This window comes from Pteronotus mesoamericanus, unplaced genomic scaffold (genome assembly GCF_021234165.1).
Source record: "Pteronotus mesoamericanus isolate MK-2021 breed Mesoamerican mustached bat unplaced genomic scaffold, CSHL_Meso_final contig_50, whole genome shotgun sequence".
Lineage (NCBI taxonomy): Eukaryota > Metazoa > Chordata > Mammalia > Chiroptera > Mormoopidae > Pteronotus > Pteronotus mesoamericanus.
This window is the reverse complement of record NW_026555186.1, coordinates 25,964,713-25,989,407: the sequence shown is the minus strand read 5'-3', so window position 1 is coordinate 25,989,407 and position 24,695 is coordinate 25,964,713. Positions and strand designations below refer to the sequence as shown.

At 34.7% G+C, this 24,695-nt stretch overlaps 1 protein-coding gene across 1 annotated transcript in view; it reads right to left on the bottom strand.

Moving 5' to 3' along the window:
• Positions 1-532: 532 nt before the first annotated feature.
• The window catches only part of LOC129074612 (F-BAR domain only protein 2-like), a 31,537-nt gene continuing 7,374 nt past the window's right edge, over positions 533-24,695 (bottom strand). The window contains exons 4-13 of the mRNA XM_054578487.1: positions 23,945-24,048; positions 19,228-19,357; positions 17,287-17,346; positions 15,537-15,648; positions 12,083-12,238; positions 11,598-11,730; positions 8,526-8,725; positions 7,732-7,796; positions 3,214-3,378; positions 533-2,935 (exon numbers count right to left, since the gene is read on the bottom strand). Coding sequence (XP_054434462.1) covers positions 2,913-2,935; positions 3,214-3,378; positions 7,732-7,796; positions 8,526-8,725; positions 11,598-11,730; positions 12,083-12,238; positions 15,537-15,648; positions 17,287-17,346; positions 19,228-19,357; positions 23,945-24,048 — 1,148 coding nt within the window. The 3' untranslated portion in view covers positions 533-2,912. The remainder of the gene's footprint in view (positions 2,936-3,213; positions 3,379-7,731; positions 7,797-8,525; positions 8,726-11,597; positions 11,731-12,082; positions 12,239-15,536; positions 15,649-17,286; positions 17,347-19,227; positions 19,358-23,944; positions 24,049-24,695) is intronic.

Below are 24,695 nucleotides of genomic sequence, written 5' to 3'. Positions count from 1 at the left end.
CAAGACTGTCATTTATTTATAGTGGTTTAGGGTTGGTTGTAAGTAGAACTGGTTATGGTATGTAATAAATTTTGGCAGGTCTTTTTTAGGTTTATTAGTTTTTACATTTACCTGGGAGGTAATGTTGCTAGGTTTTGGTTACACAACAGCTATGCCTACTGAGGAATATCCTGAATTTTGAGTTTCTAATATAACTGTCTTTGGACTATTTCATTTGGGGTTGTTGGTGGATGCTACGGTAGTTTTATATGCTTTGAAGAATGATGAGGTGAAGACTGTATTTAAATGTAATGGATTAGGAGACTGAGTAATTGATGACACTGGAGATTCTGGCACTTTTAATGAGGAGGCTATGGGGTAGCTGCATTACAATGCCATGGAATTTTACTGGTGGTAGGAACTGGTTCATCATTGCTTACTGGTATCTTGGTTGTATTAGGGGTTACTTGTGGAAATTAAACAGGAATAGGCTTAGGGCTAATGTAATGAAGTCAACAGTCAACAGGAGTACAAAGTCACATAAACTAACTGATAAATTATATATTACATGTTTATTAATGGTACAACTTTTATGTAAAATTTACATTTTATGAAAAAATCAAATATTTACAAAATTTTGTAAGATAGATTTGCACTGTTGTAATTACAACTCAAAGTAGTAAATAACAATTCTTAAAAACTCACATTTGTTAGAGTTCTGTGTTTACAAATTCTTGGTTAAAGAGACAGCTACAAAGTTTAATCATCATACATAAGCAAGAACCAGCTTGCTAAATACATTTCCCCTTGAAAATCTACTGGTCTTTTCTTTTCTTTTTTTTTTAACAGTATTAATGGGGTTTTAAATGGGAAAAATACCCAAAACCTCAATATAAACTCATATGGCTTCAAAATTGTAACCTGCACCCAATACAAATTTATGTACTGACACTTGGTATGAAGACTATGGTAATTAAGAAAGTGCAGAAGTTTAACCATTTCACTAATTTGTACATTTTTAGGTAATATTTGATTAAAAACAAACATTGTAAGTATAATGGTCTCTAAATTCCAATAATAAAATATTAACTGATCAATAAAAACAGTTTGAGTGCTATGCTGTTACAGTTAAGATTCCAGCAAGGGCCTGTAACTGGCATTTAAAAGAACGTAATACAGGAGTTGGAATTTCTAATTTTGCTCACTATTTAGTAAAGATTAACTTTTAGCAAACTGTCTTATGTATTACTTTAGTCAAATCTAAATTTAGAATTGGGCTAACACTGAATATATTAGAAAAGCACATACTGTGTTATATACATATATTGCTAATGAGTAGATTTTCTGTATTTAGTATAGCAACATGTTACATAAATGTCTAGTAGTAAGAGTTTTACTTTCTGTAAAGCTTAACAGAACAATTAGTGGTTTTATATAAATTATATAACAATTTATCACTTCTATGCAAAATGCAGGACAACTGGTATTTATCCTTATAAATAGAATTTCCACTTGTAAATTATGAAACCTTGTCCAAAATATTTAATTCCTTCAATTAATCAGGATTTGCTATAAAGTTAGGCTCTTTACCATTTAATATTAGTTTACTTAAGAAATGTTTAAGCAATCCATCACTTTAAAAACATACAAATTGGCAATTTTTCCAATCGTTGAAATGCAAACAAATGGCAGACTTCTCTAATGCCAGAACTAATCTTTTCTAAAATATGTTCCTCACAAAATACCGCAAAATTCATGCTCACAACACATTCAATAAATAAAGGTATAAATTTCCGATGGTAAACAGAATGGAGGAAAATGTTAAATTGAGAGTTAAAATACTAGTTACCAATTTACCATTATAGTTTTTCAGAATTTAAGATTTACATACTTTTGATAAGGTTAAGATCGAGTTTCTGAAGGTAATTTTTCCCCCTGTAAACAGAAACCATTAGGTAGCTCTTCCTCTTTCTAGTGGCTACAGTGTTTCACTGAAGAAGTGAGCCAGGGTTTTTAAGTATAAATTATCCTTTAGTTATTCCAAATTCCCTTCCCAATTCCAGCCAAAGTTATTTACAAAAATTGCAATTATCTTGTAAAAATGCTTGACCACCATAAGATTCTGGATAGAAGATCCAGGCTGTGAGGCACATCCATGAACACAAACTGGATAGGCACATTTCTGGTTTTTGTTACTGTTTTAAAAGGCACACATTATGCAATCCATATAAAAATAAATTAAATCTACAGCATTAATTCATCAAAACAATCAAAACTTCTATAAAGTTAACTGCAGAAGTAAATTTCTGTCTTTTGCAAGCTTATTTTAAAACACATTGCACTTGAGGATTAAAAAAATCATATAAAACACCATTTACAGTTATATGTTTATAAAAATCAAATGATAAATTTTTTGCATACACCTTGGACTCTGGTCTGATTACTTTATGGCACATAACTCAATTTGATTGAGTGTTCTAAATTAACATTATCCAAAACTTAGAATCCATTCAACATCTAACTTACAAAATTTCAAAACTATCTCTGACTCTAAAAATTTATGGAAAGCTAAATTAGTTTGTGCTTGCTCTCCTGAAAGTTTAGACTTGATATTACACTTATAATAACCCCCTCTTTCAATATAGACACTAAAGATAATTTAAAATTTCAGCCTATGAAAACTTTTTACTGAGAATCTGAATCAGTGTGTGTCCTGAATATTGCAGTTGATCATTTACAATGCTGAAAATTGTTTCAGTGCTATTTGTTTTGATGACTCACTTCAAAGGTGCAATTTAATATTTACAGTCAGCTCTCAAATATGTCTAAGTTTTAAAGACGTAATACAAGCTGGAATAGTGTTTGGAAAGAATAGATAATGCAGAAGGGCAGGTCTGTACTACTCCCTTGAGCCAACCACTTTGATAGGTCCATCAACAATCTGCCAGATACCGTCCTGAAAAACACCAAGCAGAGCTTTACAATTTTAATTTCAAATGAACTCAAAGAACATTTTCACTGTGGTTAAAGATATAGAACCCCAGTTCCCATCTGCTGTTTACAATACATTAGAATCAGATCACAGGTGTTCAACTATACTGACCATGGATATTCTTTCCCAGGTGTGTCTACCTGACACCTTAGTCCAATGTCAAAGAAAAAACTTCCATGCCTTTAGATTAGAACATAAATGTTTCCCATATACATGAGAAAGCTCTAAATCTCCCAACTTACCAGTGGCAAACCGCTTCTTTACTAAGGATAGCCTGTAACCAGTGCCTACAAGTTCAACATCCACTCCTGAGAGGGTACTTCCCTCACTGAGGAATTGCACTGCAAGTGTTGCGGGTTTACTGGGTCCTTCTGAAAGATCAAATTTTGCTCTTAGGGACCCAGAACCTACAAGGAAAAAAAAAAAGAATTTACACAGGATAATATACATTTCATATTTTAAAAAAATGAGCACGTAGGCTAACATTGTCAGCCCTATGACAAATTCATGACGTGTGCAGTAAATGAATCATGGTCCTGTTTCTAAATCAGACTTTATTCAGTGAATGTGAATTTTCATTAAGTAAATGATCTTAATTCATGCTTCTCTTTGACATTAGGCACTCGTACAAATATCAAAGGTGTTTCCTATTGAGATTCCTATGCTATGTGCATGCTGAAAGTGAGTCAAGAGAAGTCAGTGAGCGCATGTCAAAGGGAAGCCCTTAGGATTCTGAGTAGGAATGAAGTCAAAAGGAAATGAATGCTGTCTATCATATCATGGGGGTGGGAGAGGGCAAAAAGAAAAGATAGCTAAGGCTGGGGAGAGCTCTACCAACAGTACTATTTTCTACTCACCTCTCTTTTTAAAAAATTTAACTGACCAAGCCCCAGTCAACATGGCTCAGTTGGTCGGAGTGCTGTCCCATAAACCAAAAGGTCACAGGATGGATTCCTTGTCAGGATACATACTTAAGCTTGTGGGTTCGGTCCCCAGTCAGGGTTCATGCAAGAGGCAACAAATCGATGTTTCTCTCCCTCTCTCCCTCCCTTCTCCTCTCTCTAAAATCAATAGGCATCTCCTCGGGTGAGGATTAAAAAAAAAAAATTAAACTGGCCTAACATGCAAAATAGATATTTCAGAGGTACTTTCTTTTTGATAAAACCATTTATTCAACATTCTTCATGCCTAATAGCATGGCAGAAACAGTAAATCAAATGATGATGATGAATATGACAAATGCTGTAAAAGAGTTCTCCTCAGTCATGGGACACAAAAGCATATCAAGTGGTGGTGGGGATGACCATGTGTATTTCAGGCTGAGGGAACTACAGTTACAGAGATGGGAGACCAGAGAGAGCATGATGCATTTAAGGGAACTACCTCTATACCAGAACTGGAGAATAGGAGGAGAGTGGCAGAAGGTGAGACTACAGTGGTAGCAAGAAACAAACTCTATGTATCTTTACATGCCAAGATAAGAAATTACCATACAGAACCACCAAAGATAAGGAAGATTAAAACATTTCAGATTAATGTTTCAGAAGGAGGGAGAAGAGCAAGTTGCAAGGAAACCAACTGCAAGTCAATAAAATAGTCTAGGGCTGTAGGTGACAGAAATAGGGGACCTGAACTAGGCTAAGGAAAAGAGAAAAAAGGAATACATTTGAAATATATTTAGGAGCTAGAATCAAGAGGTGAGAAGGGAGGGGCTTACTAGAAGGTTACCAGGTTTCTGGTTGGGGAAAGTGGACAGAATTGCTAGGTAGCAGGAATAACATTCTATGATACCTTGCACAGAAACTGAACATTACAGAGAAAAATCTGGAAGAGGCTATCTTAACATTGATCCACCCTATACTACTGTGTCAGCAGGGGACATAAATTGCTGCCTAACTCTTAACCACTGTCTAAGCCCTCTTAAAACTTTACAGTTCTCGATTTGCAATTCAATTCTGTGAAAGTTCCATCACAGCCCAAGAGCAGCCACCTTGGCAATCCTTAAACTTCAGAATTACTTCCTGTCCCTCATCTGGGCAGAAAGCCAGAATAGAAACAGATTTCTATTTTACAGTACTCTAATTTGGGTATTTCTTTTTAAGGGTTGACCAACCAAATCAGAACCACATTTATAAGATTTTTCCATTTCCTCACATAGACACTCTGATACTTGAATAGCAAAGGGAAACTATTAAAATATCTGGTTAGAAATTTTGTATTTTTTTTTTTTAGAACAAATTCCCTTTTTGTAAGTATTTACAACAGAATAGTTTCATGAAATGGGAAAATATTGTACACTCTTTTCTTCCTTGCTAACTGGTTTTAGGCCCTCAATTCAAGTAGGATTTCTGGTTTACATCCAGTTTCAACTAGAAGTTTCAGTTTTGTTCCCCTAAAAGCCATATAACTAGAGTAGTTTTGTTCCCCTAAAAGCCATATAACTAGAGTAAAAGTCAATCCTGCTGACTACGTGAAAACAACCTTTAAGTATCAAACAGCAAGAAAAGAGCTGCAGATTAGCTTGGTGATTTCATGCAGTGTGTGGTTCTCTAGTAAATGTCTGATTTGACACGGCAGGTATAAATGAACAGACAATGCAGGTATGATACTGGTCCTTTATGCAGAAATACCTGTGAGAAAAACTACTGACAATGTTTTTGTTTTGATATTATGCTTAATATAGTCAAAACAAAAAACTCAGCAAAACCTACTCAATAGGAAAAGTTATTGGAAATTAATTAGCCATTCAAAACACGGCAGGATAGTCCTGGCTAGTGTGGCTCAATTGGTTGGAGCACTGTCCCGCAACCAAAAGGCTGTGGGTTCAATCCAGTCCAGGCATACCACTGAGCATTTGGAAGGCAACCAACTGATGCTTCTCTTTCATAGCAATGCTTCTTTCTGTCCCTTCCTCTGTAAAAAGCAATGAAAAAATGTCCTCTATTGAGGATTAAGAAAAAAAGAAGGCAGGATAATTCTTCTTTAAAAGAAAATGCAAATAATTAATGCTAGAGACTTTACTGTCCTGGGAATTACATTCTGAATAGAGTTAGGGGAGATACTAGGAGTGATGAGCCAGCAATGACTTTTCCTTTGCTTTGAGAACACAGATGCAGAGTAGGTGAGAGAAGGCAATTAACTTTCATCTCCTTAAGAAGAATTGTAGAACTGAAGGCCATTAATGGTGAGTTTTAATAAGAGGAAATGATCAGGAAAGGCTTTCCTAGGAAAATGAAGTAGAAAGACAGGGGCTTTTAAAAATTTTTATTGGGTGACCGTGGTTAATAACACTGAGTTTGAAGTGTACAATTCTGTAATTCATCATCTGTATACTGCATTGTGTGCTTGCTTATCACCCAGTCTAGACTCCTTCTGTCACCACGTATTTGACCCTCTTTATCCTCTTCATTCTTCTTCCACCTCTGGTAATCACCATACTAATTGTCTCTATGAGTTCGTTTCATTTTCTCACTTGTTACTTTGTTTTATATCCCACATGCGTGAAATCATATGGTTCTTGTCCTTTTCTCTCTGACTTATTTCACTGAACATGACATTCTTAGGGTCCATCCATGTTGTCCCAAATGGCAGTATTTCATCCTATCTTGTGGTTGAGTAGTGTTCCATTGTACATATGTACCACATGTTTTTTAAAAAACCTAATCATCCATTGAAGGACACTTAGGTAGTTTTGATATCTTGGTTACTTTGAATAATGCTGCAGTGAACATAGTGGTACATACATATCTTTACGAATAAATGTTTTCAAACTCTTGGGGCACATACCCAGAAAAAGGCTTGTTGGGTCATATGGTAGCTCTATTAATTTTTTGAGGAACCTCCATACTGTTTTCCATGTGGCTGTATCAGTTTACCTTCCTACCAGCAGAGTAGGTTCCTTTTCCTCCTCCACACTCTCTCCAATGCTTGCTATTTCTTGTCTTGTTGATATTAGCCATTCTAACAGGTATGCAGTGGTATTTCATTGTAGTTTTGATTTGAATTTCCCTTAAAGCTAGTAAAGTTGAGCATCTTTTCATTTATCTGTTGGCCACTGGCATGTCTTCTTGGAAGTGTTTGTTTAGGTCCTCTGCTCATTTTTTAATTGGAATGCTTGGATTTTTTGTTGCTGAGTTGTATGAACCCTTTATATATTTTAGGTATTAGCCTCTTGACAGAGGTTTTGATTGCAAATATCCTCTCCCATTCAGTTAGTTGCCTTTTTGTTGATGATTTCTTTTGAAATGTAAAAACTTCAGTTTGATGTCCCATTCATTTCTTTCGTTTTTACTTCACAAGGGGGTTTTTTAAAGTCTGAAAGCTTCTACATGATTTCTGAGAGGGCTGGAGGACTCCATCCATATCAATGAGCAAAAGAATGTGTTAAATCACTTTCAATTAGTTATTAAGTTACCTAGCAGGAATAAACAGTTTTACTTCTTTAAATTTACTTTTATTAAGCATTTTCTCTTAATATTAACATGTGAACATAAGAAACATTTACTTAATATTTATAAAGTTACAGCAAAACAAATTCTTTTTCTTAATAGAGAAAGCATACTCAATCTAGAGGGGGGAAAAAAATGCATTCTGACTCTCAACCAGTCCATGCTTATTTAAGGTACTAACTTCCACCTAGTGGTCAATTCTAGAACTGGAGATTTGAAATTCCAGCATAAACATGCCTTGGAAGATCCATTTTCATTGACCTCACATTTTTTTTTTTTTTTTTTTTTTTAAAGCAAGCACAACACACTTACCTCCATTTTCGGATTTTTCTGAAACACCTGACAGTTTCCAAAAGGCCTTCATTTGTTCTGCACTCCTATAACATAAATTTTCAGATTAAGTGGCTAGTATTATATACTGTATACATGAAAGGCCCTCAATAAATACATGTGTTTTAAATATTCCACTAGAACAACTATAGTACTAAATTTACTTTCAGTAGTATCACCTGGTGATTATAAAATGTTATCTCTCTCTCAAATGATGGAATTTTTACCAATTTACGTAATTCTTCTCATTTCTATCAGTCAGAAAAGGAAAAAAGAATTTGCAGGTGACTCAGTTCCTTCATTACTCAAGAAAAACACTTTTATTAAATGGTGAGGCAAATATAAAGACTGGTTAGAGTCTATACTAATATTAATAGTGAGGGCAAGAGAGGTAGTTAAGAGATGAAAGTAACTAATACTACTAAACAGTTATCAGATAGGTGATCTTATAGATATGTCAGATGATTTTAACCCTGTGAAATAATTATTAAAGCCTTTATTTGTAAAACAAAATAAAGAAGTTCACCCTTAGGCAAATTGCTTAGCCTTTCTAAAGTTGTCTTGAAGCATTAAAGCCTGGTTGATGACAGCAAAATTAGTTTATTTTGTGTTGAGGCTAATATGGCTTGACTAGTAAAATGAACATCCTTTTATGGCATGGTTTCTATGGGAAAATGCACTAAAACTTCTCAAACTTACACCACTTTCATAACTTAAGTTCTAAAAGGTGGAGGTTAAACAAATTTAGTAGGAATTCAGAAATCTACTTAATTTACCATATTGCAGGGGGAAGGGACTGCATGTTTGTGACTCCTCCGTCCACGGGTACCACCACCTGTATGTTAGAAAGCACACTCGGTGCCACCATTGCTTCTGGGTTGTACTTATAATCCACTCTAAGATCTGTGGTGCTAGCACTACATTTCCAGTACGTTGCAAGATTTAGAGGAGTGGACTGAATACCATTTGATGATACCTTAAAAGAGAAAAACAAACAATTATTTGACCTGAAAAGTAAAGTTATGTTCATGACATGCATACTTGAACACAGTCAAAAATAAATGAGGGAGCTGTCTATTGCTAGGGTAAAACAGGCAGTAGTGGGAGTCATGCCCAAAGTTTGGACCTGGAATTACCTACATCAAAATTTTCCTGGTGCTTGTTTAAAAATGTACATTCCTCTGTCACCAAATGCAGAAAATTTGATTCAACAACTTAGGTAGAGAGCCCAGAAATCAGCCATGTTAAGTGATTCTTATTTATGGATGTAATGTTTGAACACCTCTCAATATTCAACACAGAATTCTAAGAATTTTTATGAATTAGAAGGACTTATATATAGCTCTGGCTGGGTAGCTCAGTTGGTTAGAGTGCCATCCCAATATACCAAGGTTGCGGGTTCGATCCCCAGTGAGGGCACATACGATCATCAACCTGTGAATATATAAATATAAGTAAGTGGAACAAGAAATCTATGTTTCTCTCTCTCCTAAAAATTAGAATTTAGATTTACAACAGAAAAAATGGATGAGTTATCATGAAGTTTTCCAAACCTGCAATTAGAATACTTCCAACTTCAAATATCTGATACTAATCACATGGACCATAGTATATGCTACAATTCTAATACTTCAGTTCCTTGCTCAAATTGACTCCTTTACAATGAGACATACTCCGATCACCCTGTCTGAATTTATATTGAAAATGTAACTTTTCATACCTCACTCTACACTTTTCCCATACCATTTATTTTCTATCACACAATACTATTTACTTCTTATTTTACTATCTCCCCATCCAACTCCCAAGATAGCAAGCACTGAATAACAAATGTTTGTTGAGTGAATGATATAAATGAATACTTGTAATAAACTTTAAACCTACTTAAGTGGCAGCAGCACTTTACTCCTTAAGTATTTCCTAGAAACATAAGCCATTTTAGATGAGATCAGGCACATTCTGGGTGGTATGGCCATAGATGAAACATAAGCCATTTTAATAGAATTACCCTATTAAAAATTCAAACAATACAGAAGTATATGCAATAGGAAATTTATCCCTTGGCATTCTTACTCCTCACTGTCAGCATCATAGTACATATCCTTCCAGACTTTTTAGGCACCTGCAAACACGGAGTTGTCTCATTCTTTTTAATGGTTATAATAATTAATTGAATCAATCTCATCCTCTCTGAATGTGTAGTCAGGTGATTTCCAAACAAGGCTGCAGTGAATATCCTTTGTACCTTATCTTTTTCCCCCGCCACTGCCCCCAAAAAATACAGATTTCTGGAAGTGGAACCGTTGAATTAAAGGTTACGTCTATTCAATAATCTAATAGAATTTTCTTCTAAAAGATTCTATTAGTTTGTACTCCTATTAACAAATGGTCACATCTCTTTTAATAAAGCAATCTTTTTTTATATACACACATATATACCCAAAAATGTAATATATTCATCTATACTTTATCTTTATGGTTTCATTTATTATGATTATTACACCTTCGATACATGTGGATTTGATTTTGGTTCAAGTTATGAGTTGAGGATTTGCTTAATTTTTCCCCAGATCTCTAACCTGATGCCTCGGCACCATTTATTGAAAAATTCATCACTTCCACATTGCCTTGAAATGCTACCTTGTCATATAGACAACTTTCCATTTATTCTTAAGTCTATTTCTAGATACCCTATATATTTTTTCCATTCATCTGGCCATTTATTGTTGTGCCAGTTGCAAACTATTTTAAATACTGTCGCTTTATAATAATTTTCCCATTAAAACTAAAACATTATTCCACATTACTTTTTAAAACATTTCTTAACTTATTCTTGTAAACTTTATTCTTCCAGAGAACTTAAAAATGACTGTCAAGTCTCCAAACACAAACACATCAACACCTCTACCGGATTTCTGATCAGTATTACATTAAATTTGTAAATTAACTTAGAAGTAACTAAACTTTTTTACAAAACTCGAGTCTTCCTGTGAATGAAAAAAGTATTTCTAACTACATTCAAGTCAGTAGAGAGAGAAACATTGATTGGTTGCCTTTTTGTACCCATTGGGATAGGGAATCATAGGCACCTGGACCAGAGATCAAAACCACAACCTTTTGGTTGTGGAACAACACTCCAACCGAGTCATACCAGTCAGGGTGAAAGCAATTAATTTTTAAAAAGATTTTATTTATTTTTAGAGAGAGGGGAAGGGAGAGAGAAAGAGAGGGAAAGAAACATTGATTGGTTGCCTCTCAGATGTGCACCAACCAAGGACTGGGCCCACAATCCAGGTATGTGCCCTGACTGGGAATTGACCCGGTGACTTTTCACTCTGCAGATGGTGCTCAATGAACTGAGCCATGCCATTCAGGGCTGTATTAATTTTTAAACTGATCGCTTTACTACATTCTCCTATATCAGCTAGTTTTTCAGTTGATTTTCTTGAGTTTTTCAGAAATATAATAGTACCTGTAACTAATAATTTTATTATTTTATGCTCTTGTCTAACTGAACTAACACATTCAGAAAAATCTTATATGCTAACAGAAATGATTGTCTTTGCCATTCCTGACTTTAACTGATTGCTTCAGGTGTTTTAAGACTGATGCAGCTGGTCTTTTTGAGTTAAGCACACATGTATTCACATTTACTCAATATTTTAATCAGAAATAGATGAATTCGACCAAATTGGTCAAAATCTCCAAGGCTTATTAACAGATTTTGAAACATCCTTGCATTCCTGGAAATGAACCTCATTTGGCCATGACACAGTATTCGTTTAATCTGCAATATTCTATTTCGAAGTATTTTAAATTTAGGATTTTTTTAAAGACAGAACACTCACCTGATACTTTAATACATCTATGTTATAATAAGAAGCAGCTGGGTTCTGCTCTGATAGTTTCTTGAGGTAGACAGTAACAGCTTGCATGTTCATCCAAAAATCTTTTGTGTTAGAATCACATTGCGATGGATCACTGCACATATAAAAAATATGTTTGTTATTTTATTTGACTTATCTTCATCCTTTGCCTCTGTGCGATAATTTGGTGACCTGGGAAAAACTAGTAGAAAGGAACCAAAAGGTGGGATGAGAGAAGGCTAAAGTTGAGGGAAAAGAATAAAACATAGGAGCTTGCCTGAAAGATGACAAGACAGCAGAGAAACATTTAACAATGCCGTAATTACCACCACCATCAAAAACAAAACAAAGACATAAGGCTGTTCAATCAAAAATAATTTTGGTATTGTCTTCAAATTCAATTATTACTGCTTCAAACAAGAAAGAACAATTTCTTAGTTTCACCTTCAAAACAAAAGTACACAAACCTGAACACAAGTTGTGCGTTTGGAAGAATCTGCTCTAGTCTGCTGATATTTTTCACCCTGAAGCAGAGCACAGCTGGAGATGGATTGCCAGTGAAGACTTTAATAATCCCACTTGGAAATGATATTGTCATGTCACCAGTGATCTTCACAATACACCTGAAATTGGGGATTTTGAAATTTTTAAGTAGTTTAAGTAATATGTGTTAATCTCCATTTAAAGCATATTTCATTTAAGAAGGGCTTTACGTATATAATTATGAATAAAACTTTTTCTAGTTTAAAATTACTTAAAAAATATTCCTATATGAAATGGCATAGTAAACACAGATGCAGACACACTGGTGACATCTCCCAACTTGTTTACCGAAACCACCCCCGACTGTCCTGGAAGGGTAACCCCGTCCCCTAAACTCCACGGAGTACAGGACCTTGGGGTGGCAGTCAGGGGTAAATGAGCTCCTTGGTCCTCACTGCCTGTTCCAACTCTATATTCCTTCTTCCTTCATAGAAACCATCAGCTTCTTTTGAAACTTGTACCACTAAACTATATTTGCTAGCCCATCCCTTTCAAGTCATCTTCAACGCTCTCTTTCATTTTCTGAAAATTTTAGCTCCTGGCCCATTGTTAGGAGTAATGGTACAGAAATGGACCATCATAATTTTTTAGTGATTTCAATATCCACGCAGATAATTCTTTTAATATTTTGGTCACCTAGTCCGTTAGTCCCTAACCCTAGTGATCCTGTCTTGCAGTCTACCTCAGCTATGCTGCAGCCCTTCTATAATCTCAATTTCAGAATCACCACTTATCTAATCACCACTTTTTCTTCCAACTCCTTCTGTCTAGTACTGCATTTCCAACAATTCTCCAACCTCATTAAAACCTCCCCAATTTGTTATTCCTACCACCTTTATCACCAACCTTCATTCATTCCTTCCTATCCTCATTTCCTTTCTATCTTGGAATTTCTTGGTCCATTATTATGCACACTTATATGCATAGCCCCTCCCTTGCTTCTCTTTCACTTGATTACACTTGCTTGGCAAAACAGTCTTGCCTAAATTTAGGTCCTCACCTACATCTACAGAGCTGAACATGACTAGAGAAAAACATGTAACCATACAGCCATGCCTGTCAACTGTGCTCCTGTTACCTGACAATTCTACTACATTCCCTACCTCTTTTCATAGCTTCATCTCGTCCCTCTAACCTGCAATGTTCCCTCTCCCTACTAACAGTCACTTTACTTTAAATTTTACTGAAAAAATAAAATCAGAACTTTCTCATACTCTCACTACAGAACTACTAATCCACCCGACTCTGTATCTATATGTTCTACTTTCTCTCCTGTTTCAACTGATGATCAATCTATGCACTTAAAGCCAAACCATCACTTCTGCACTGAAGCGCCTCTCCTCCTCTTACATACCACAGGACTTTGCTCTTGAAATTGTCCCCTCTCTTTCTTGAAGGTTCAATTTTTCCCATAAATACTGGATCTTTCTCATCAGCATACAGACATGCTAAAATGCATATCACCTTGAAAAACACTAAAACCAAGAAAAATCCTCCTCTGATTCTATCATCTCTCTTCTACTACTACCCCATTTTCTGCTCGCACTTAGAGCGAAACATCCTGAAAGGGCTGTCGACATTTGCTCTCTCCATATACAGGTGTCTTTTATTTGCACCTCCTGCTCCTGAACTTCCTCTGAGCAGGATTTCATCTCCACCACTCTGCTAAAACCGCTCTTGTGAAGGTCACCAATGACCTCCAAACTGTCAATGGTCCATGTTTCTTGACTTGTTAGTGGTATCAGATATAGCTTCATGAACCTTCCTTCATGAAAGGGTTTATTCACTCAGTTTCTGGGACACCAGCCTACTGGTTCTCTCCTCGACCTCTCTTGTTGCATGCTATCTCAAACTCCTTTGCTGGATCATTCTCATCTTCCTGCTGTCTAAACACTGGAAGGGACCGGACTTAGTTCTTATCAGATATCTTCTTTACTCTCTAAGGCTCCTAGCTTTCAGTACTTTATACAAATTAATGACAACTAGATATTTTATTTCTAACCTGAATCTATGCCCTGAGCTCCAGAATCATGCATTCAACGGAGATACTCAGTATCTCCACTAAGTTGTCTTAATAAAGCACTTCAAACTTAGTAGTCTACTTACTCACTAAATCTTTACAACTGTTTTCAAAACACATTCAGAATCTTATTACTATTCACCATATCATCTGCTAATACCCACACAGAAGCCACCATCTTGTCTGACCTGGACTTCTGTGGTTAACCCTTTGCATCTACTCTGGCTCCTTCCAGTTTATTCTCTATACAGCAGCCACAGTGCTGCTTCAAAATCACAAGTAACCTCATCACTCCTCTGCTCAAAAGCCTCCACGGGCTTTCCACCTCACTCAAAAAAGAAATTCCAAACTCTTTATGATCTATGATGCCCAACCTGAACTGGTCCCTCTATGGGTCTAACTTTGACTACTCTCCTCCTTGCTTTCTTCCACTCAGTGACATGGTTCTCCTTGCTATTTCTTAAAAATGCCAAGCATGCTTCTTCCTCAGTCCCTTCCACTCAATGGAATGCTCTTCCCTCAGGTGCATGACTTACTCCTCAATGTCTTTCCAACATCTGTTTCAAAGGGTTTCTTTGATCATTCTATCTAGAACAGTAGCCCTCTATTGTAATTCTCCATCCCCTTATCCTGGTTTATTTTCCTTCACAGTATATATCAATACCCCTAACTTTTCATGCATAACATTATTCATTTGATGTACATTCAGTCATCAAATATTTGAGTGTTTTCTGTGTGTAAGACTGTTGTAAGTGCTAAGCATACTTTAGTAAACAGAGTTCTTCTCTCCTGAGCTTGCATTATTGTGAGAGAAAATGAATCATCAAAGAAACTATCTCACAATAATGCAAACTTTTAACAGTCTTACACATAGTAGGCACTCAAATTTTTGAAGAATGAATGTAGGCTGAATGAATAATGTTGCATGAAAAATAGGGGGTTAAACCAATTCTGCAAGACTTCCAGCTATTAAATATGCATTCTGGGTCTCTCTTGTAAAAGTGTCAGACTTTTACAAAACATATACATTAGGCCAAGATTCAGAGTTCTATCCCCACCTAAAACAAAATCCTGCTTTACACATATGTCATATGGATCATAAAGCCTGGGGAAGAATGGAAATAAACTGGGGGGGGAAGTCCAGTTTATTTATACTGGTTTATTATATACTGCTGATTATAGTGATTTAATTTGAAAGACAATCCTTAAATGACTATATTTGATAGCAAAAAACAGGTAAACTCTAACCTATACAGAATCAACCATAACTCTTAAAATTTACAACCAAGCCCCTCTACCCTCCTCCCCCGCAACACACACATACACATTTGGTTTTTTGTTTTTTTTTTTAAACTAACTTGGTGGGATCTGCTCCTTTAAAGTAGGCATTAACAGATTCCGTAAGGGCGACTGCCACGGGTAAGGTGTCCTGATTTCCAAGGCTGACAGGGCTGGGACCTCGTGACACACCTAGAATACATAAAATTCATTTGTTAAATCCTACTGAAAAACATTTATTAAATATCAAGACATGTATAATCACAATGTTAGTTTATCACAGTAACTCTATTACTGATTTCAATGATGCCCCCCAAGTAAAATCTGGAGGTTAAAAGCGAGCCTAAAATAATACAAAGGACAAAAAAAAAAAATCAGAAAAATGTCACAATGACTTTTTCTTTTAAATGTAATGACACAGAAGGACTGGGTTAAGAATGTCAGAAGGAAAAAGCCCTTTACCTGAAGAGCTAAAATTACTAACCTATGGCTTCAAAATCAGATACTAAATTCTTTCAGGTTCTACCAATTACATACATCAGGTCATTGAACTGGATTTTTGTATTTATTATATGAATTCTCTTTTACCTCTTCTTTCTCTAATACCTATATTATATTCCCATATTACCTTTTCTTGATTAATGTTAACTAACATTAGTTTTTTATATCACTTCTTCTATAATAAGTTCACTCAGATACCTTTAGAGTAAAATCATAGCAAAGCATATAAAGTGTTTTAGAAGCATAATAAAAGTATAAACAAAGTTAAAACTATGCATATGTTCAAGTTTTTTTAAATGTAAACTAAATAGTTGGTTAATTTCATAAAAGGAAAATCCCTCAAAATGGTGCACTGCCTTTCTTCTTTTCCACAAATGACCTCTTCCCATTTATATTTTAATATGTAATATGTGATAAAATTTGTAAAAATAATAGAATTATAATTATTCATTCTTATTTAAAAAATGAATAACCTAGGTTGACATAGAGCTCTGAAATTTGAATGTCTGCTTTTATATAAATGTTGCACAATGTTCCTAGCCATCAGATATTTTTATTTCAGAGGTGACTGATTACCCATAGTGAAAGACTGAGTTACTTTTATTACACTTAAAGGATTAATTCTGACAAAACTCAGTACTGGCTTTCTCTGCCTCACACCTAAGTCTGAGATCCTACAAATAGAATCATCTTTTGTTAGCTTTAAAGGCCAGAAGATTTTTGAGATATTCGACAATTTGAAGGAATTTTCATTTAGAAAGCTCTCCAAACTTAGAAAAATAGCTCAGTTAATTAAAATACATGAGAACAAGAACTGCTGCTTCTACACCACTGGGAAAAAGAATCCCACAACCAAGCAAGACAACTTAAAATTTTAGGTGAGAATTAAAAACCCAGTAATATAAAGTTTGATTCACAAAATCACAACAATTATTTACTAGCCACTAATATGTGCCAGACACAGCACTGCTAAGGAGGCATGAAAAAATGGTGCCTTAACTGAGAGTATTCTTTCTGCTTCTTTTATAATCACTTTTTCTGATTCCAATAGCTTTTGAGTTAAGACTGATATTTCTCAATGTTCAGAGAAGAGCAGAGAGATGGAAGATAATGCCAAAATATTGTGTTTTTATAGTTGGGGGCTCTGATGCTATATTCTATATAGCAACTGTATATAATTAGTACAAAATTGAGAAAGTTAAACCTTAGAGTTAATCTTGATTTCTGAGACACCATACATTGCTGGAAAAGGAAAACTTAGATAACAAAGTATTTTAGATACACTTTAGGATCATTAGTTAACACATACATTTGCTTTCAATACAATACCTTGTGAAGTCTCACAGTGCTTTTCAATTTCAGAGAGTGTCCCAATCAAATTATCATCTTCTATCATATTTAAATAAAACAAAATATTGCAGGAAAAGAATACTTTCAAGAAACAACAGTCAAAAATTTACATCTAAACAAAGAGCTGATAAGCATCACAGTAAAGAAAGAGAATATTTTAGGTAGATTTAAAGATTGTTTGTCGAACAAAACCCACATACAAACCGCCTTCATCATCAGAGTCACCTACCTATTTGTGGTTCTACTGCCCACAGTGACTCAAACTAAAAACTTATGTACAAATTTAATCAAAATTAAAGTTTCCATCACACACATAAACCTCTGAATAATCTAAAGATAATGGAAAAGAACTAAAGCTAATTTTGGTTTAGACCACCTGCCTGATTTCTAATAGGAACCACCTATGAATTTTATGACTAAAATGTAAATTCTGCAGAAAGCAAAAATTAAAAACCACATATACAAAAAAAGAACTGCTGTTATAGCAAACAAAAAGACAAATTTATTAGATATATTGTGTTTCCATAAAGTTAAAAGATGGGAAAAATGCTATGTTCATAAAGGTATATATGATGGTATATAAAGATGGTAACACCATGTTTGGACATTTAGAAATAAAATAATTTTTTATCTCATTTTAGCTTATATTACTTAAACCATTTTTACAAACGCCACAGACACAAGATGCATTTCTTCCATGTGAGTTTTAACAAATCAAGTTAGATAATAATTAGATCAGCTTGATTAGGGCTGTGATTCTCAAACTTAGCATGCATCAAAATTACTTAGAAGACCTGTTTAAGGACTGCTAGCCCCACTCCCAGGGTTTGATTTAAAAGGTTATATTTCTAATAAGTTCCCAGGTGATGTAGATAGATGCTGCAGGCCCAAGGACCACACTCTGAGCACTACTCAACTATGTTCAATTAGTACTAATCAGTGATGTAGGCATTATCAAGGATAAATCCATCATTACTTAGAAGCTGCAGCATGGGGACAGTCACAATTTTGATAAGCTGTTGCTCTAGAAACACAGCTTCTTTAAGTGGCTTTGTGCTTTGTTTATTGTACTAACAGTGGGTGAGGAAGGTACTGTAATAAGAATTTACAGGAAAGCCCTGGCTAGTGTGGCTCAGTGAACAGAGTGCCTGCTGCGAATCAGAGGGTCACCGGTTTGATTCCCAGCCAGGGCACAGGCCTGGGTTGGGGGCCAAGTCTCCAGTAGGGGGTGCATGAGGCATATCCACACATTGACATTCCCTCTTCCTCCCTTACTCTCTCTAAAAATAAATAAAATCTTTAACCAAAAAAAAAAAATTTTACAGTAAAAATTGGATAAAGGTGATGCCAGAAAAAACTCTTGAGCAAAATGTAGATGTAATACTGAATTTGTTCAGTGGGTTTAGGTTTGTATAGCTATGACCTAATATCTTTTATCTTTGTGATTTAAATTCTTGTAGAAAAAAATAATTGACTTCAAGCATAAATCCCCTTTTTTCCATTTAATCAATTGTTTTTCAAATACAAACTCTTAAGAATACAAGTATTAGTGTATACAGAAAGGGGTGCACTATATTTTGCCTTCAACTACAGTATTTATATTGGTCAGTATATTAATTTGATGCATTCTCTTTTTTCAATTACAGTTTATATTCAGTGTTATTTGTATTAGTTTCAGGTAAATTTGATGCATTCTTAACAGTGCTAACCATGGTTAAAATTCTCCTACCTAGATAATATAAAGTGAGCAAGAAAAGGAAAATGTGGCTAGTTTGATAATGCCAGGTATTTGCAGAAATCCCAAATTTCTAATGTTAAATTCATCACCAGCCCATTAAACAAACAACAACAACAACAAACCCTCAGTCTGATCATACTTTGGATGCTAACTTGCACATGTAATTGATGATAATCCCTTACCTACTGTAGGAGTATTGGCAGCACTTAATGAAGCAGATGATGAGATAGAAGAAGAACTTTCTGCCCGAGCTAAAGGAGCAGCAGGAGGCGGGCTGGTATTGGAAGTTACAGGTGGGCTGAATGGCCTGGGCTTAAAAACAAAAAGTTATTTATCAAAATGGTAAAACAATTCCTCCTTTATCAGAAAAAGATTATTAGGTATCAGGTAAGTTTCATTTTAATATAGTAAACCAAGTTTATTTATGTGAGTTTCTTATACTTCAAAATTAGAGGTGCCACAGGTCAAATAATATTTTCTCAAAATTTTTGAGAAAATATTAAAAGCTGAAAGTTTTTAAAAATAATGTTGTGAAGAGAATCTTTGTACATAAATAATTTTCTGCATATCAAAAAGTATGCTTAAGATAGATTCTCAGAAGTTAAATGATTAATTTAAACAGTATGAACGCTTCCCACATGTACTGCCAAACTGCTTCCCAAAAGGGTTATTGACTTTACTGCTTAAAAATACAAGAAAATATTTCTTTGCACCCCTGCCAGCAATGAATGGATGGGCTCTTTAACTTTTAGCCAGTCTGATAGATAAAAATAGGCCTTTTCCCTTTTATGAGTTGTAGGTATTAGCTTTCTTTATCTGATTTAGTTTTGGGAGAACATAATATTACTTAAACTTTCACTAACCCTTTACTTTATTTGCGCCAAATATTTTCTCCCTAAATACTTGCTTGCCCTTTACTTTCAGTGTTTACAAATTTCTTCATTTCCCTTTATAATTCATTTTAATGCTTCCTCTTTGAGAAAGTTAACACCATACAGAGGTTTGAGAAAACCTTAATTCTACTGTCTTCCCATTTTTCTAATTTAACATAAAAACAAAAATAAATTCTTCCCTTCCAAATTTCTAATTGTTCCAATAATACATTAGCAATACTTCCTGAGGAGTTTCATTTTTTAAAATAAGGCATATTTAGCTTACTTAAAAATAACCTTTTCCTGTTTATAAAAGAATTAAATAAACACAGTATTTATTTAGTGCCTACTAGGTATCAGGCCATGCGTTAAGTACTAGAGGCAAAGCAGTGAATGAGACATTGTTCCTGTCCTCAGCTGAGGGACTTGAAAAACAAAAGGCAAAAACACATTCATACGCTAAAATTAGTCAACTCTTCACTGCATACATATAAATTTACAGATATAAACTTTCATGAAAATTAGAAAGTACTGCCCAAAATTTTATAATTAGCAAACCCCCAACCTCACTTAACTATTTTTAAACTTAGTTCCAGAGAATGGCTTTCTGCTGATTCATTATTACAGGAAATAGGTAGAAAAACTACAGCAAGGTGTAAAAAATGCAGTTGTGTATGTCTACAGATTGGGGTAGTGCAAGATACGAGGCCAAATAAATAGTAAATTGAACAGCTGATTTGAAACTAACAAGTTTAGAAAAAGTCTTGAAATCAACTACTGTGGGGGACATTTATCCTGTGACAACACAGCCTCAAAACCAATGTAATACGGCTGCATTTTTACAATCTACATTGAGAATGTGTCTTTTACAATTTTGTAGAAAAAGGCAAAAACACCTTTTTTCTCAAGTGTTTTTTTCTTGTTTTAGAACATCACTGTCTTGTACAGTAGCCACTAGCACTTGAAATGCAGCCAGTCCAAATTTGAGATGAGTTGTAACTGTAGAGTGACTTTTGAAGACTTAGCATACACATGAAAAGAATGTAAACACTCAATAATTTTTATAGTTATATGTTAAATTAATATTTTTATATATGAAGTAAAACACACTTCATTGTTTCTACTTATTTATGTGGCTATGAGAACATTTAAAATTATGTATGTCACTTGCATTTTATTTCCGTTGGACAGCACTGCTTGAAAACAGTGTCTCTCAAACATTAGTATGCATCAGCCTCACCTGGAGAGCTTGTTAAAACACAACTGCTGGACCACTCCCCAGATTTTCTAATTTGTCTGGGGTGAAGCCAGAGAAATTGAATTTGTATCAAGTTCCCAAGAGATGCTAATATTGCTGGTCTTCGGACCACACTTTGAAAACCACTGCTCTAGATGATGGAGGGGTTCTTTGTAGAGGTGTGGGGAAGGTGTGGTTATAGGCCTTCTGATGAAAGTGCGCATACATGCAAGAAAAAGAGTACTCCAAGGTACAGTTAGAGAGAATTCAAATCAGCATAACCTTTCTGGTGGGTAATAATAGTGCAACAATCATCAAGAACCTTAAAAATGTGCATACCATTCAGTTCATGGATTTCACTTTAAAAATTTTACTAAGGAAATAATGTCTGCAAAAAACACAAACATAAGGATATTAATTAAAACACTATTTATAATGGAAACCTGGAAATTAAATGTCAAAGAAATTTCTAAGAAGTTTTGGCAATTTAATGCTGGCAATAGTATAGAAGATAAACTGGCCACATTAGCAGAAATGCTCTAACTGGCACTCCCTGAAGTGAGCCCTTAGAGAGTGGTCTCTAGAAGGCTCTAAAAACCAGGGCAGAGGGTGAAAGGTGATATGAAGAATTCAGCTATAAAAAAATCCCACTTATTTAATAGACTTAACAACATAAAATTATTTGACAAAGAATTCTACCACTTTAAAGAAATTTTGGAAACTATGAAATAATTCATGATATAGGAAGACATTCTCAAAATGTTTTCAAGTGAATAACACATAAAAAATATGCAAGAGAAGACCTTTTATTTAACAATATACACATACCATTTATACTAACTCACTTTTTGAGCAGTTATTTTCACTTGACAGCAGGGAAAAAGTAGGTATACAGTTTGAGGATGCAAAACACAAGGTTTATTCTTGTATTATTATTTATTAATTACTGTTTTACTGTCCACATAAACTGTAAACCTACTTTACCCCATCCTGAATTAACTTATTTAATATCACAACAACCTATTATCATTATACCCATAAGGAAACTGAGGTTCTAAATAAAAAACCTACCTAATGTTGCTCAGGTAGTTAGTGGCTAGAGAACTTGTGCTTTTAACAACTATATTTTACTACCTCTGAATAAATAAGTACTTACGCATTCAAAGAATAATGAACGCTGGTTGGGTAGTGTAGTTGGTTGGAGCATCACCCCATACACCAAAAGGTTGCGGGTTCAGTCCCTGGTCAGGGCACATGTGGGAGGCAACCAATTGATGTTTCTCTCGCTCTCTCAAATCAATAAACATATCCTCAGAGGAGGATTAAAAAATAGTAATAATAATAATGAAAGGATATATAAAAATGTTAACAGTGGTTAATCTTTGAGTGGTAAAATACAGAAGGAATTTTTATGTGTTTTAGTTTCCAAATTTTACAAGATAATCAGGAACTGCTTTTGTAATCAGGTAAACACCTGTGTTATTAAGATGTAATAATTTTTATATAAGTTAAAAAATGTCAAGGTTGGTAGTCTTTCATTTCACTTCCACTAAATCTGTTAATCGGGATAAAGTGTAAAAGAAAGATGTCACCATGTCAACACTTAGTACTCAAGCCTTTTCATTTAGTCATGAAACATTTTCTATCTATGTACCACATGACAGGCATTATGCAAAGTATTAAGGTTATGAAATTGGCCATGGCATAGTCCAGTAAGGAGAACACACACAAAAAAATATGGCTGGTGTGGCGGGGGGGGGGGGGAATAAAATGTGATTTGTGCACTAAGGGATATATAAGCAAAGCATATGGGTATAAGGAAGAGAATCATTAAATCCACTGGGGGAGGAGTAATGATCAAATAGGGCTTTATCTGCATGGTGATATTTAACAGGGTCTTAAAGAAAACTGAGTGGCATTTCAGATAGAGGGGGCATAATAAGACATATGTATAAAAGAGCATGATGTGTTTGAGGGACTGTGGAAAGTATCAAGTGGCTGTACTTAGACTGCAAAGAGGAGAGTACGGTAATGCAGGTTGTTGAGCAAGTTGGACAGTTGATCGGATAATGCAGGTGAAAAGCCTTGTATATGCAGCTAAAACATTCAACCATACGAATTATTAGGGACCACTGGATATGTGTATCAGGGGAAAAAGAAGATTAAGTTTGACTTTCAGAATTTAATTCTAGCAATTAAACTGGCAATTGGTATAAAAGATAAAAGCAAAGCAGAATAGATCAGAGGCAAGAAGACTCGTTTAGGAGAGCCTCACTCTGAATAGAATCCATAAAATTTCTTTCATTATCTGACAACTTTTGAAGACCAATGCTTTTTTCTTTTTTATAGCAATATGTAAAAGCAAAGCAAGTGATGTGAATTACAGTGTCCTTATATACAAAGTAAAGAAGGCTGAACTAAATGCCTTTCAGGACTCTCCTGAGAGTATACTTCTAAGGCCAGGAACCATTTCTTAATATTTGACTTTAAGTAAAATTACATAAATATTGCTTCTCAACTGTGAAACAAATGGGTAGTGAATAATATTTCTAAAATGTGCTAACTTTGTAGGGAAATATTTTTCCTTCTGAATAATGTCTTGCTCCACAGATACGGTAATAAGGTAAGATGGGGGAGTGAAGAAAGTGTTGTTTGCGGAAACTTTTCCATACTTTAGAGACTGAGTAGAAGATTACAAGCATTTAATTGTAAAGGGACATAGAGAAAGATATCATTTGCATCTTAAATCAAAACAGTTAAATTAAAAAGAAGAAACACCTGAGTACATACTATTTCATTAATGCCACTGAGTTTGCCTGATGTAAGCTTTGGTCTGGAAGCAGGCCTTGGAGGTGGGACAATGGCGCCTACAGAAAGAGGAGTTGTGGGCCTGGCTGGTGGGGGGGAAAAATTTGAAGAAAATCATTAGTATGTAGCAATCCGTATATAAAGACATTCTATTACAGAGGAACTGTTAGAATTCAAAGCTTATTTTTTAGGAGTTTTTAAAACATGTAATTATAGATATTTGGTGAAATACTAGGAATCTATCAATCAAACATGCTTTTTCCAAAGCTACCAATAGTATTCCTGGAAAAAAAATGACTAAATTTCCAATAAAACTGACACATAAATTTTATCTGTTTCAATGACTTATAAAAATTGTATCTGATAAGTTAGCTGGTGTAAATAATTTAAGGCCTAAGGTCTTTAGTTTATTGCTCATACACCTACTTTACAGACAGTAATGTAAAGCCAAGTCTTTGAAACACCTTCAAAATAGAACATGAACTCTAAATAACACTTACCTTAATTAAAACTGTAATCTGACTTTTTTTGAACCACACTAACATTTTTTGTGACAAAAGAATTAAAATTATGTTTACTAAAAAAATTTCCCTACATCACCCTTAATTCATTTTTGGTAAGTGTTGAAAATAATCTTAACTTTCCCTAAATGCTATATAAATTTAGTGTTCACTGTTCTTCAACATCAGTTGCAAATTCTGCAATTTTATAAATCAGAAATACTAATGCTCAA